Source organism: Cetorhinus maximus, chromosome 9 (genome assembly GCF_964194155.1).
Source record: "Cetorhinus maximus chromosome 9, sCetMax3.hap1.1, whole genome shotgun sequence".
Lineage (NCBI taxonomy): Eukaryota > Metazoa > Chordata > Chondrichthyes > Lamniformes > Cetorhinidae > Cetorhinus > Cetorhinus maximus.
Window position 1 is genome coordinate 99,725,421 of NC_135887.1, and position 15,565 is coordinate 99,740,985.

A 15,565-nucleotide genomic window follows, 5' to 3' on the forward strand; every position below is an offset into this window, starting at 1 on the left:
ATCGTTGAAAGGAATTTGCTTGGAAGGTGGGAGATGGAAAGTTGGGATAAAGTCAACAGAATTATGGACAATGAATAGTGGTGTCTCTTAGGGATTGATTGTATGCCCCACAATTTCTTCTCCATATACAAATGACCATGATTTGGAAATAACAGATTTTATCCAAATTTTCAGATATTATTATAGAAGATATAGGTATAGTGTAGTATAACCTAGCAGGGCAAACTCTAAAGATCCCCTGCCCTCGCCCTGAATCAGAATCTTTCTCTAGTTTCTCTCCTATCTCCCTTCATATCCTCTCAAGATCATATTGTCCAAGAGATCTATCTCCTGCTCCCTCAAACCTTTTCCCACTAAACTGCTGACTACCCTACTGGACCCCATGTTAGCTGGAATTATTAATGCTTGCCTCTCTTCATGTGCTGTCCCGCACTCCTTTAAATTTGCTATCATCACTCCTCCTCAAAAAGCCAACCTTTGACTCCACCATATCCACATCACTTCATCACCTAAGTGGCTCCATTCAAAGTCACAAATTACATTTTATGTGACTGTAACAAAGGTAAACTATCTCTCCTTGTCCTTCTCAACCTGTCTGCGGTCTTTGACTCAGTTCACCACACCATCCTTCTCCAATGCCTCTCCACCGCCATCCAGCTGGGTGTGACCGCTCTCGCTTGGTTCCATTCTTACCTATCTAATCGTAGCCTGAGTGTCATTTGCAATGGCTTCTCTTCCTCCTGCATTGTTTACCTCTAGTGTTCCCCAAGAATCTATCCACAGACCTTCCGATTTCTCATCTATATGCTGCCCATTGGTGACACAATCCGAAAGTACAGCGTTAGTTTCACACGTACACTGATGACACCCAGCTCTACCTTACCACAACCTCACTCAATTCCTCCACTATTGCTAAATTATCAGACTACTTATCTGACATCTAGAGCTGGATGAGAATAAATCTTCTCCAGTTAAGTATTGGGCAGACTGAAGCCACTGTCTTTTGAATCTGCTTCAAACTCTGTTCCCTAACCACTGACTCCACCCCTCTCCCTGACAACTATCTGTGATTAAACCAGACTGTTTGTAGTCTTGGTGTTATATTTGACCCTGAGGCTAGCTTCTGACCATATAGATGTGCCATCACTAAGACCAACTATTTCAACCTCTGTAACATTGCCTGACTTCACCCTGCCTCTCTCATCTGCTGCTGAAACATTCATTCTTTGTTACCTCTAAATTTCACTATTCCAACACACTCATGGTTAGTCTCTCACATTCTTCCTTCCTTAAACTTAAGGTCATCCTAAACTCTGCTGCCCATGCCCTTACACCAAATCCCATTCACCTATCAATCCCTTGTTTGTGACCTACATTGGTTCCCAGTCAAACACAGTCTTGATTTGAAAATTCTTAACCTTGTTTACAAATATTTCCATGCCCTCACCCATCCCTATCATGGTTTGGTATGGTTTGGTAATCTATTCCACTCCCACATCCCTCTGAGATATCTGCACTCATCTAATTCTGGTCTCCTGAGCATCCCTGATTTTAATTGCTCCACCATTGGTGGCTTCAACTGTCTAGGCTCTAAGCTCTCCTGCTCCCAACCTTGCTTTTCTCTTTTAAGACACTCCTTAAGCTTTTGGTTATCTGACCTCGTATCTTTTTATGTTGCTCAGTGTCCTATTTTGTTTTATAATGCTCATGTGAAGCACCTTGGGACATTTTATGTTAAAATGATATATAAATGTAAGTTATTGTTGAATTGTGAGGAAGAGAGAAGAAAATGCATAAGGGTATATGGATGGGAAAACACTAGAAGAATCAGTTTAACATAATAAGCAATAATACATCAGAGTGGCAGATAGGAATGCAGTCTAAAAGGGAAAGTAGCATGGCAGGTAACTGAAAAAAAGCAGAATACAACTACATAAGCAATGAAAAGCTAGATTTCAAATACAAAAAGCAAGCAAAAGTCCGAACAAAATGCTTGTCTTCATTATGAACCACAGAATACAAAAGCAAAGAGGTTTTTACAGCCGTTATACAAAACAGTGGCCAGACATCACTTGGAATACTGAGTTCAGTTTTATGTGCACTACCTTAGGAAGGAGAAACTGGCATTGGAGAAAATCCAGCAACAATTCACCAGGATTGTAACTTGAATGAAGGAACTTAACTGTGATGACAATTAAATTTGGGTTATATACAGATGAGAGGGTTAAGGGGTGAACAGATTGAAGTTTTTTTAAAAATCAACAAGGTTAATGGGAAACAATTCTTCCCTCTCAAAGGGGAATCATGAACAAGGAGACATATCTTAAAATTCTGATCAATATCATTTACAAAGAAATCTTCAAAAATGTTCTTTTTTCTCACAAAGGATTATGAGAACATGGAATGCACTGGCCCATAAGGTCAGGGTTACAAACTCAATTGAGGTGTTTAAAAGTGCCATTAATATTTAGTTGAGAAGAAAGGTTGTTAGGGGATATAGAGAAACGACAGAGAATTTGGGTTCAAAAAATAGAAATGCCATGGTGGAGCAGGATCAATATGCTGAGTAACCTGCACCTTATATACAGACATATAACCTGTCAGAATAAATTGAGATTACTGTCACAAACATTTTCATTAAAAATGATCCTTTATTTATAAATGAAAATGAAAAAGCCATAATGTTAACTATTATTATATATGTAATTCATAAGACAGATCCCACATTTAGGACAAGTTCACAAGAAAAAGGAGAAGCATCCAGTTCAATATTTGTGATAGGCTCTGTGATGTTAAAGATAATATATCTCTCACCCAAAAAGGCCTTCTGCAAGAAGCAGCCAAATGTCATCTAACTGACCACAAATAGGACCCATTCTCATTCCTGTGCCACACAAAGCTTTTTGATTCCATGGGTCTCACCATGTTAGGAACAAACTTAAACAACTTAAAAACTACTGTGGCTGATTACCATTGGTAATAGCTAACGCTGCACAGATGAGCAATTGAACCTGGGACCTTTCCATCTCAATAACTCTGTATCACATTACTCTGGGACATAATGCACTGTACTGTCACTAGGAAAATCTTTTCTCAGCCATTGTTCTCCCTTAATTTCTTGCTGGGCTCATCTGGTATCTTGCTGAAGTGGACATTTTTCATGAATGAGCCATGGTGTAACTATTTGAACTGACGAGCCTAATACATGAAGTCGAGCAAAACTTGCTGGGAAGTTAGGGGCGTAGTTCGCAAGTTTTTTTGTGATAATGAAATATACCAATAAATAAATACATAAGTATATAATTAAAATATAGCTGGTTGTTATGAAATCAAGTGAATTTTAAAGCGTCACAGTCTTAAGTTTAATTGTTGGTTGCAGAAAGGAAGTGCAAACCTAAATGCAGGATTAAGAGAGCACATCGACGGTGCAATGGGTGTTACACCCAGTAGTTACACCGCCAGGCCGCAGCAGCGCTCGAGCTCTCGTGCCGTCCATTTGAGCAGAAAGTTGCCGTTTTTGCACATGCGTGTTGTGTGAAAGGTGAAAGGGCAGAAGTGCTGGACTCTGACGAATCAATCGCTTGTTCACCGACTCATTCGGTCTTTACAACACAGAAAAATGGCCGTAAAGAGCAGTGGTGAAATTGTGAGGCGATCCGGCGTGATTTTGAATAATGCCGCCCAAGATGAAGCGGCGCTTCTGGGCACCACGGCTGACAGCGAGGCTGCTAAAGGTGACGGGGGAAATGGTGCGTCCGGGGAACGCGAGGCAATATGATTAATGTTGATAAATGCGGGTAAATGGAGTCTGTAGCGAGGACGAGAAGATCTCTCAGTCTCTGGGAGCAGGACTGGAGAGAATTGGTCGAGTATGGAGGTTACTAAGGTCTGAGTGAGTGTTCAGCAGCTTCTCTGATGGGGAGCCATCTGATGCCAGCAGCTCAGCTTAGGGTCTAATAGGAAACAGTGACCAGTAAATGGAGTTTATGATGATGTCTTTGATGTCCCCATTGTCTAGGAGGAGAGTACAGCCTACCCAAGGGTGGGTGTTAGATAAGTAGCCTGACAGTACAGTGGTCAAGAGATGGATTGGCGAGGTCAAGCTGGATGCCACTGAAATACATAGTTTGTCTGGCAATTTATATTGCGAAGGGGCAGTATGTAGATGGGAAAGCAGGAAAGTTATATAGTGCCTTCACAACCTCAGGACATTCCAAATTCTCTTTTAATTTTGGCAGAGGCGAGTGAAGCCCAGTAATGCTTGATGTGGCCTGACTGGCTCTGGTGATGGATGGTTAAGCCAGTTGTATACTTAAGTTTGTGGTCAGAAATGACCATGAGAGAGGGGGCATGAGATTAGAGAGGCTGAAATAGTTGGTAAGGTTGAAGGGGTGGTGGTGAGCAGGGAGAACAGGAGATTAAATTCAGAGGAGAGAGGGCAAGTGAAGCGATGATGGAAATTGCAATAAGTTGCTCAGTGCAGTGACTGGTGGAAGAATGGAGGAAGGATATCTTGATGAAATATATACTACGGGGAAGTGATGGACAACAAGGATTTTAAAATAAACTTGAGTGGATTGAAACAAGGTGAAGTGCCCAAAGGAGAAGATGCTAGATGAATAGGCAGAGAGAACAAAGTGTTATTTGGCATTAAAGACCATACCACCAGCACAACAGTTTAGGTGGAGCAGTTAATGATAAACATACAGTATCTAGGCAGGGAGACTTCAGTAAGGGACAAGTTGTCACCGACCATGAGCCAAGTTTCAATCAAAGCTGTAACATCGATATAACCATTTACAATAAGGGTGTGAATTATGCCTCTAAACCACTCTTTGGATTGGACATTGAGATGAATTTGGGAGAAAGTTTAGGCAGAAAATCTTGAGGGCACTTTTACCTATGGTAGAATGACAGAAGGGAAGATATCAAATAAGTCCAAAATCAGAAGAATGGAAGGTGTGAACTATGATGTCCAATCATTTGAGAAATTATAAGAATATTACTTAATGTTTAATGAAGCTTGTTCTGCTTAACTTTGGCCACCTTCATTTGAGCCCTATGTTGATCCTCATGTGTTCCAGTACTGGCGTGTTGAAGCCTTGCATTGGAAATTTTCCTCAACATGCCAACACCTACTTCAAGTTCTTTTGAATGGTTCTAGTGATTGAGACACATGACTCCAATCTCTTTCTGGTATTCATGTTGTAATATTTCCAGCAGTTCAAAATTCGTTCTAAATTCAAGAGTCTTAGTATAATGGTCTCTTGTTATCAGGCCAGCCTGTATGCAGGTATGGTCAAATTCAAATCATAGCAACATTGGACTTAAGAGCAGGAGTAGGCCATTCAGCCCTTCTAGCCTGCTCGGTTATTCAATAAGATCATGGCTGATCTGATTGTGGCCTCCATTCCACTTTCCCCTCTGTTCCCCCTGTCCCTGCCCCTGGCCCCTTGACTCTCTTGTCTATCCAACTCAGCCTTGAATAAATTCATTGACCCAGCCTACACTGCTTTCTGGGGAAAAGAATTCCACAGACGGACAACCCTCTGAGAGAAAAAAGTTACCCTCATCTCCATCTTAAATGGGAGACCCCTTATTTTTAAACCTTGTCCCCAAGTTCTATTCACCCCAATAAGAGGAAACATCTTCCCAGTATCCAACCTATCAAGTCCCCTCAGGATCTTGTATGTTTCAATAAGATCACCTCTTATTCTTTTAAACTCTAATGGGTATAACTCAACCTTCAATAAGATAACCCCTTCATCACAGGGATGAACCGAGTGAACCTTCTCTGAACTGCTTCGAATGCAGTTATATCCTTTTCAAATAAGGAGACCAGAATTGTACACAGTACTCCAGATGTGGTCTCACAAGGCCCAGTACAGCTGTAGTAAAACTTCCCTACTTTTATATTCTATTGCCATTGCCCTTGCAATAAATGCCAACATTCCACTTGCCTTCCTAATCACTTGTGGTACCTGCAGACAAACTTTTTGTGATTCATATAACAAGAGCCACCAAGAGGCACTGTGGGCCATTAGCAGCAGCAGAATTGTACTCGACCACAATCTGTAACCTCATGGCCCAGCATATCCCACACTCTGCCAGTATCACCAAGCCAGGGGATCAACCCTTGTTCAATGAAGAGTGCGGGAGAGCATGCCAGGAGCAGCACCAGGCATACCTAAAAATGAGGTGTCAACCTGGTGAAGCTACAACACAGGACTACTTGCATGCCAAGCAGCATAAGAAGCAAGTGATAGATAGAGCTAAGTGACTCCACAACCAATGGATCAGATCTAAGCTCTGCAGTCCTGCCACATCCAGTCATGAATGGTAGTGGATATTTAAACAACTCACTGGAGGAGGAGGCTCCACCAATAACCCCATCCTCAATGATGGGGGAGCCAAGCACATCTGTGCAAAAGATAAGGCTGAAGCATTTGCAACAATCTTCAGCCAGAAGTACCAAGTGGATGATGAATCTCTGCCTCCTCCAGAGGTCTCCAGCATCACATATGCCAGTCTCCAGACAATTCAGTTCACGCCACGTGATATCAAGAAACAGCTGAAGGCACTGGATGCTACAAAGGCTATGGCCCTGACAATATTCCGGCAATAGTGCTGAATGCTTGTGCTCCAGATCTTGCCACACCCAAGCCAAGCTGTTCCAGTACAGCTACAACACTGGCATCAACCCAGCAATGTGGAAAATTGCCAGGGTATGTCTGCTGGTTGGAGTCATACCTAACACAAAGGAAACTCTTTTGAGTTACCAACAGTCACAGATTGCAACTTCTTTCGAGTACAATCACAGTTCTTGGTTTCCGGGAGTGGGACATGAACCCACAACCCTCTGATTCAAAGGCGAGGGTGCTATGAACTGAGCCACAGCTGACACCAAGATGGATGTGGTTGTTGGAGGTCAATCATCTCAGTTCCAGGACAACATGGCAGGAGTTCCTCAGGTAGTGTCCTAGGCCTGATCATCTACAGCTGCTTCATTTAAAAAAAAAATTTGTTCGTGGAATGTGGGCGTCACTGGCTAGGCCAGCATTTATTGCTCATCCCTAATTGCCTTTGAGAATGTGGTGGTGAGCTGCTTTCTTGAGCTGCTGCAGTCCATGTAGTGTAGGTACATCCAAGTACTGTTATGGAGGGAGTTCCAGGATTTTGACCCAATGACAGTGAAGCAATGGCAATATAGTTCCAAGTCAGGATGTGAGTAGGGGAACTTCCAGGTGGTGGTGTTCCCATGTCTCTGCTGACCTTGACCTTCTAGATGGTAGTTGTTATGGGTTTGGAAGACGCTGTCTAAGGAAACTTGGTGAGTTCCTGCTGTACACCTTGTAGACGGTATATACTGCTGCCACTGTATGTTAGTGCTGGTGGGAGTGAATGTTTGTGGGTGGGGTCAAATCAAGAGAGCTGCTTTGTCCTGGACGGTGTCAAGCTCCTTGAGTGTTGTTGGAGCTGCACTCATCCAGGCAAGTGGAGAGTATTCCATCACACTCCTGACTTGTAGGTGGTGGACAGGTTTTGGAGAGACAAGAGGTGAGTTACTCGCCGCAGGATTCCTAGCCTCTGACCTGCTGTTAAAACCACAGTATTTATATGGTTAGTCCAGTTCAATTTCTGGTCAGTGGTAACCCCAGAATGTTGATAGTGGGGGATTCAGTGATGGTAATGCTAAGGGGTAATGGTTAGATTCTCTCTTGTTGGAGATGGTCATTACCTGGCACTTGTGTGGCGTGAATATGACTTGCCACTTGTCAGCCCAAGCCTGGATATTGTCCAGGTCTTGTTGCATTGAAACAGGGACTGCTTCAGTATCTGAGGAGTCATGAATGGTGCTGAACATTATGCAATCGTCAGTGAACGTCCCTACTCATCCCCAACCTGAAAAAGACCCATTTATCCCCTCTGCTTCCTGTTAGCTAACCAATGCTTTATCCACGCTCATATGAACACAATTTCCCCTTCACAAAGCCATGTTGACTCTGCCTGATCACATTATCATTTTCTAATTATCCTCCTATAACCTCCTTAATAATGGATTCCGGCAATTTCCCTATGACATATGTTAGGCTAACTGGCTTATTGGTTCTTGCTTTCTGTTTCCCTCCTTTCTTGAATAAAGGTGTTATATTTGCTATTTTCCAATATGCTGGGACCCCTCCAGAATCAAAGGAATTTTGGAAGTTTATAGCCAATGCATCTACTATCTCTGCAGCCACTTCTTTTAAGATCCTAAGATGCAGGCTGTCAGGTCCAGGGGCGTTGTCACCCTTTAGTTCTAATAATTTTTCCAGTATCTTTTCCCAGTGATGGTAATTATTTGAAGTTCCTCCCTCCCTTTCACCCCTTGATTTTCAAGTATTCTTGGGAAGTTTTCTAAGCCTTCTACAGTGAAGACAGCCGCAAAATACTTTTGCCATTTTCTTTTTTCACATGATGAATTCACCAGACTTGCTCTCTAGAGGACCAATTCTCATCTCAAGAAAAGACCTTATTGAGTGTTATGGCAAAGTGAATGGTAAACGCTGAGCTGTTCAAATCCCAGAGGGAAACTTGAAACAACTGCCACAACTATTTTTACAATTTGTATATATTTCGAGATGTGTGCCTTGAATTCAGTAGTAATAAGACCACCTGAGTCTTATACGTTTCTTACACAACTAAATTAAACCTTTATTAAATTTTTTTAAATGATTTTAAGCACATACATAGGTTTAGAAATTACTACTATAATAACTTCTAATCCCCAGTTATTCTGACTCTCAGTTACACCTCTGTTAAGGCAACAGTAAAACAAGTGATAAAAGCAAAAAACTGCAGATGCTGGAAATCAAAAACAAAAATAAAAATACCTGGAAAAACTCAGCAGGTCTGGCAGCATCTGTGAAGAGGAACACAGTTAACATTTCGAGTCCGTATGTCTCTTCAACAGAACTAAGTAAAAATAGAAAAGAGGTGAAATATAAACTGGTTTAAGGTGGGGGGGTGGGACAGGTAGAGCTGGATAGAGGGCCAGTGATAGGTGGAGATAGCCAAAAGATGTCATAGACAAAAGGACAAAGAGGTGTTGAAGGTGTTGATGTTATCTAAGGAATGTGCTAATTAAGGGTAGAAAGGTCAAGCAAGGTACAGGTAGCCCTAGTGGGGGTGGGGTGGGGTGAAGGGAACAGATCGAAATAGGCTAAAAGGTAGAGATAAAACAATGGATGGAAATAGGTGGGAAAAGAAAAATCTATATAAATTATTGGGAAAAAAATGGGGGGGATTGGAAAGGGGGTGGGGATGGAGGAGAGAGCTCATGATCTAAAATTGTTGAACTTGATATTCAGTCCGGAAGGCTGTAAAGTGCCTAGTTGGAAGATGAGGTGCTGTTCCTCCAGTTTGCGTTGAGCTTCACTGGAACAATGCAGCAGGCCAAGGATGGACATGTGGGCATGAGAGCAGGGTGGAGTGTTGAAATGGCAAGCGACAGGGAGGTCTGGGTAATGCTTGCGGACAGACCGAAGGTGTTCTGCAAAGCGGTCACCCAGTCGGCGTCTGGTCTCTCCAATGTAGAGGAAACCGCATTGGGAGCAGCGAATGCAGTAGACTAAATTGAGGGAAGTGCAAGTGAAATGCTGCTTCACTTGAAAGGAGTGTTTGGGCCCTTCGACGATGAGGAGAGGGGAAGTAAAGGGGCAGGTGTTGCACCTTCTGCGGTTGCATGGGAAGGTGCTGTGGGAGGGGGTTGAGGTGTAGGGGGTGATGGAGGAGTGGACCAGGGTGTCCCAGAGGGAACGATCCCTGCAGAATGCCGCCAGGGGGTGTGAAGGGAAGATGTGTTTGGTGGTGGCATCATGCTGGAGTTAGCGGAAATGGCGGAGGATAATCCTTTGAATGCGGAGGCTGGTGGGGTGATAAGTGAGGACATGGGGGATCCTATCATGGTTCTGGGAGGGAGAGGAAGGTGTGAGGGCGGATGCGCGGGATATGGGCCGGACACGGTTGAGGGCCCTGTCAACCACCGTGGGTAGAAAACCTCGGTTAAGGAAGAAGGAAGACATGTCAGAGGAACTGTTTTTGAAAGTGGCATCATCAGAACAGATGCGACGGAGGCGAAGGAACTGAGAGAATGGGATGGAGTCCTTACAGGAAACGGGGTGTGAGGAGCTGTCATCGAGGTAGCTGTGGGAGCCGGTAGGCTTGTAATGAATATTGGTGGACCGTCTATCACCAGAAATTGAGACAGAGAGGTCAAGGAAGGGAAGGGAAGTGTCAGCGATGACCCATGTGAAAATGATGGAGGGGTGGAAATTAGAAGCAAAATTAATAAATTTTTCCAGGTCCAGACGAGAGCATGAAGCAGCACCAAAGCAATCATCGATGAACCGGAGAAAGAGTTGTGAGAGGGGGCCGGAGTAGGACTGGAACAAGGAATGTTCCACATCCCCCCATAAAGAGACAGGCATATCTGGGGCCCATGCGGGTACCCATAGCCACACCTTTTACTTGGAGGAAGTGAGAGGAGTTTAAGGAGAAATTGTTCAGTGTGAGAACAAGTTCAGCCAGATGGAGGAGAGTAGTGGTGGATGGGGATTGTTCGGGCCTCTGTTCGAGGAAGAAATGGAGAGCCATCAGACAATCCTGGTGGGGGATGGAGGTGTAGAAGGATTGGACATCCATGGTGAAGAGGAGGCAGTTGGGGCCAGAGAACTGGAAACTGTTGATATGATGTAGGGTGTCAGAGGAATGACAGATGTAGGTGGGAAGGGACTGGACAAGGGGAGAGAGAATGGAGTCAAGATAGCAAGAAATGAGTTCCATGGGGCAGGAACAGGCTGACACGATTGGTCTGCTGGGACAGTCCTGTTTGTGGATTTTGGGTAGGAGGTAGAAGCGTGCCATCCGATGTTGGTAGACTATCAGGTTGGAAGCTGTGGACGGAAGATCTCCAGAGGAGATGAGGTCAATAACAGTCCTGGAAACAATGGCTTGGTGTTCAGTGGTAGGGTCATGGTCCAGGGGGAGGTAGGAGGAAGTGTCTGCAAGTTGACGCTCAGCCTCTGTGAGGTAGAGGTCAGTGCGCCAGACAACAACAGCACCACCCTTGTCAGCAGGTTTGATGACAATGTCAGGGTTGGACCTGAGAGAACGGAGTGCAACAAGTTCAGAGAGAGACAGGTTAGAATGTGTAAGAGGAGCAGAGAAATTGAGACAACTAATGTCACGCCAACAGTTCTCAATGAAAAGTTCAAGAGAAGGTAAGAAAAACAAGTAAAACAAGTGGATTTAAACAGACCCAGGCAAAGAAACATGATACCCTGAACAATCCAATTCAAAGTGAGCTTTCTTAACTTCAGTTCTTTTTAGACAGCAGCTTGAGGCTTAGATGCCGGAGGCTTTTCACCCTTGTGTTAGATACACAGCCTTCTCTCCTTTGTACATATTTTCCTCTTTGAAAGCAAATTCCCATAGTTTCACTGTCTTTGGACTTTCCTTCCCTAAAGCATATTAGTTGCACAAGTTTGGTTTTTCTATCGATTCACCAGCATCTTAGTTAGTCTTGCTGTTGCCAATCTTTTATTTTATTTCCAGATCTGTCCTAAAAAAACACTGAACTCAAATTCACAAATGGCCGCGGTGGGATTTGTACTGACATTTTCTGGGTTCTTAGTCCAGGCATGTAGATTATTAATCTAGTAATATAACACTTCATTGCTGTGCTGTAACAATGGTAGATGTCTGTGCAACTTTTTTATTGCCTAGAAACAATTTGGGCAACTTCATGCCCATTCTATCTGTGCTGTACCACACTTGTGAATCAATCTGTAAAGAACTTTTATTCAAGATTTAGCAGGACAGCCATTTTGAGCTAGTTTAACTGATTTCACGTTGCAATAATTGTCTTGATTTATCAAATTACACAGTTGGTGCTTCAGTGCTGCAATGCTCCTAGCTGGTATACACATTTAGGAGAATCCCAAACCATACTTGAAATATTTTGGTGTACACTTATTTGTATGCAATATTGAACAAAGAGACAAGGATGTTAGATTATCAACTACAACAACAGCTTGCATTTATAAAGTGCCTTTAATGTAGTAAAATGTCCCAAGGTGCTTTGCAGGAGAGTTATCAAATAAAATTTGACACTGAGCCACATAAAGTGATATTAGGACAGCTGACCCAAACCTTTGTCAAGGAGAGAGGTTTTAAGGAGAGAGGGGGAGAAAGAGAGATGGAGAGATTTAGGAAGGGAATCCCAGAGTTTACGACTTTGGCAACCATGCCTTCAATTGCCTATGGTGAAGTGATTAAAATTGGGGATGTGCAGAAGGACATAATTGGAGGAGCTCAGAGATCTCAAAGGGTTTGATGGGACTGGAGGTGCTTAGAGAGATCAAGAGGTGCAAGGCCATTTGGATTTGCAAACAAGGATGAGTATTTCAAAATTAAGGCATTGCTCAACTGGAACCAGTGTAAGTCAGTGAGCATATGGGTGAAGGATGAATGGGACTTGGTGTGAGTTAGGATATAAGCAGCAGAGTTTTCAATGAGCTTAAGTTTATGAAGGATGAAAGAAGGAATGCAGGCCAGGTGATGATTGGAATAATTGAGTCTGGAAATAACAAAGGCATGGATGAGGGTTTCAGTAGCAATAAAGTTGATCATCAGTTGTATGGTCTTCCGTATTCCAGGAATGCAATTTAGCTCCCTCCATTTCTGTCCCTTGACTTCTGATTATGGTTACTTGAAATAGTTCCTGTGTGTTTTCATTCAATATTATGGCCTCTATTACCTGTATCTGTCAACAGCTGAGATTCTTGATCACAAGACTCTGAATAAACAGACATGGGAATAACACCTCATGAAATTGTGGTATAGAGCTTGCAAAAAGATTGTCCCTGATGGTTTTTTATTAATTCCATGAACAAAATTCAATCACACGCAAAAATAAATCACACTTTGTCATCCATCCATTTGGAGAATTTCATTTTACTTGAGGTTACACTAAATTAACAAGGAAGACTATGATTACTACAGGTAATCTAATAATTATAAAGCTGTGATTTTAGATTAAATTAAATTGTGGGAAATTAGGTGAAATCATTACAAGTATCATGCTAACTAGTGCTCAAACCTCTGAGTCAAAAGGTTCTAGGTTCAGGACTTGCATAATCAAGGCTGTCACTGTGCAATAGTTAGGGAATGTGTTAAGATCACATGGTGGCCAGCGGAAACATTATCAAACATAGCCTGAAAGCCTACTTGAAGAAAATAGGCTTTGACCTCAACAGCTGGGAAGTGTGTATACTGGACTACCCATGATGGCAAGCCCTACTTCATCAGGTTTTAAGCAAGGCTGCTGACGAAAGCCGAAGAGGTGAGAGCAAGAAGAAAGCTCAAGCATGTGCGCAAATCCTCATTAACCACGGAATGAGCAACTGACCAATGACTGCTGAAGTGAAATGTTGACTTTGTTTTTTTCCCCTCTTAATGCTGTTTCTCCCTTAACTTTTTACTTTTCCAGCTCCTTTACCTTGCCCTGACTTCACCTCTATCTCTTACAGTCTCTCTCTCTTTCTCTCTACCTTTCTTTTTCTCTCTCTTGCCCTCTCTTTACCCTAGGATTCCGTGGCAAACACCCTCCTTGCTCCAAGGGAGTGCTGCATTGCCAGAGAGAGCCTCAATTAACCAACACACTTGTATAAGGGTATTTGCCTGTTTCAATCGTTCAGATGCATGTAAAAGATTCCATCACATTGTTTGAAGAAGCACTGATCTGGCTGACATTCCTTTGTAACTGAACTGCAGATTCATCTCATTGCTGTTTGTGGGCTTTTGCTGTGTATAAATTTCTGGCATATTTATCCCGATATTTGACAACACTTCAAAAAGATAATTCATTGGATATGAGAATTTGGAAGGTTTGAGAGATGTGATAAGTTACTTTCCTGCTTTTTTTCTTTCTCTTTAGAGGAGGCTACAGAGCTAAGATAGGAAGAAGCTATGGAAGGATTTGAAAACAAATGGGACTATTTTAATATAGAGGCATTGTGGGCCAAGAACCACTGTAGATCAGCAAGCACTGGTGATGGTTGAATGGGAGTTGATGTGAGTTAGGATACAGGCAACAGAGTTTTGGATGAGCTTAAGTTTATGGTGGGTTTAAGGTGGGAGGTACGTCAGCAGACTTGTGAAATAGTCAAGCTTGAAGGTAACAATAGCACCAGTGAGGATTTCAGCAGATGATGAATTGTTGCAGGGGTGGAGATGGGAAATGTTATGGAGGTGGTAATGGGAGAGGTTATGGAGTTGAATGATCAATTTGGTTACATGAGATGCTGAGTTTGCAAATAGTCTCAACCTCAACAGGGCAAAGGATGGAATCAGTAGTGACTAGGGAAGGAGTTTGTGGCAGGGATGAAGACAATGGTTTTGGCATTCACAATATTTAGTTAGAGAAAATATCTGCTACTGGAACACTGGATGTCAGATGAGCAGCATGATAAATCGGAGACAGTGGAGGAGTCATGAAGTTGATGGCGATGTGGAGCTGGGTGTCATCAGTGAAGACGTGGATCTTGACATTGTGATTTTTGGATGACGTCGTTGAGATAGAAATCTTGAAAAATGACGGTGCTTTTGTTTATTCAGGCAAGTAAGAGATCAAATTTCGAACAGGCAAACTAATAACGTTCAGTCCTTCAGGTTAAATGTTATGTGCACAAAGTATCTTTCTCTGTACAAACCCACTTTGACAGCCTAAAACATCCAACACTGGTTATGCTGAAGCTGTGACTGAAAAAAGGCAACTCTTAAAGAATTGACATATAATGAGTATGTGGATTGTTGAAGACATTGTTTTAGAATAACTTGTCTGGGAAAGCTGTATCCGATTGTATTCATTCATTGTAAATCTTTTAAAAGTTCTCTTGTGTGAGTATCATTTTGAGAAAGTCCCTGACAAAATTGTAGAATTGGGGAAAATACACCTTTTTTATTCTACTACTGCCATAATATCTGAACTAGAATCCTGATGTTGGAAAATGAATAAGAAAAAAAAATTGCAAACATCGTTAAAGCAAATCCTCAAAAAGATTTCTTGTTTGGTGAAATTTTACTTGCTCTGAAGACCATATGATATTTTGCCTAGTTATGTGATCCTACTAATGATTGGTTCCCTTGAATATTCTATGAATGTGTCAGACATGTCCTAGGTTTTAGTAACACTGTGGCCAACCAGGCTTTGGCAGAAGTTTAGGGATCATCCTCTGGTTTTCAGAAATGGAGGACTGTTGTTTGGACAACATTGGAGAAAAAAAAGAGAAAGTGAGAATAAAGGAGAGATCATTTTGGTTTTGTGTCACTGTAGAAATGAGATTTGGCAGAACTTTGAGGAAATATGAGGTTTGTTGAATTGGGAAATTGAGTTTGAGGTTTGGTTCGTTGGTGATTTCCTGATATTTCCAAACAGAGAGTGTAAGGGCCAGGGCACAGACCACTAGACGTAGGAGCAGAAGTAGGCCATTTGGCTCATCGAGTCTGCTCCACCATTCAATGA

The 15,565-nt window shown here is 42.5% G+C and overlaps 1 protein-coding gene across 2 annotated transcripts in view; it reads left to right on the top strand.

Annotated features, from left to right (window-relative positions):
• The first annotated feature begins 3,508 nt into the window (after window positions 1–3,508).
• tmem41b (transmembrane protein 41B) overlaps window positions 3,509–15,565 on the top strand; it is a 45,278-nt gene continuing 33,221 nt past the window's right edge. The window contains exon 1 of one of the 2 annotated variants that reach the window (XM_078549181.1): window positions 3,509–3,734. In XM_078549181.1, the coding sequence (XP_078405307.1) occupies window positions 3,620–3,734 (115 nt within the window). In that variant the 5' untranslated portion in view covers window positions 3,509–3,619. The remainder of the gene's footprint in view (window positions 3,735–15,565) is intronic. The other variant, XM_078549180.1, reaches the window with a different exon arrangement.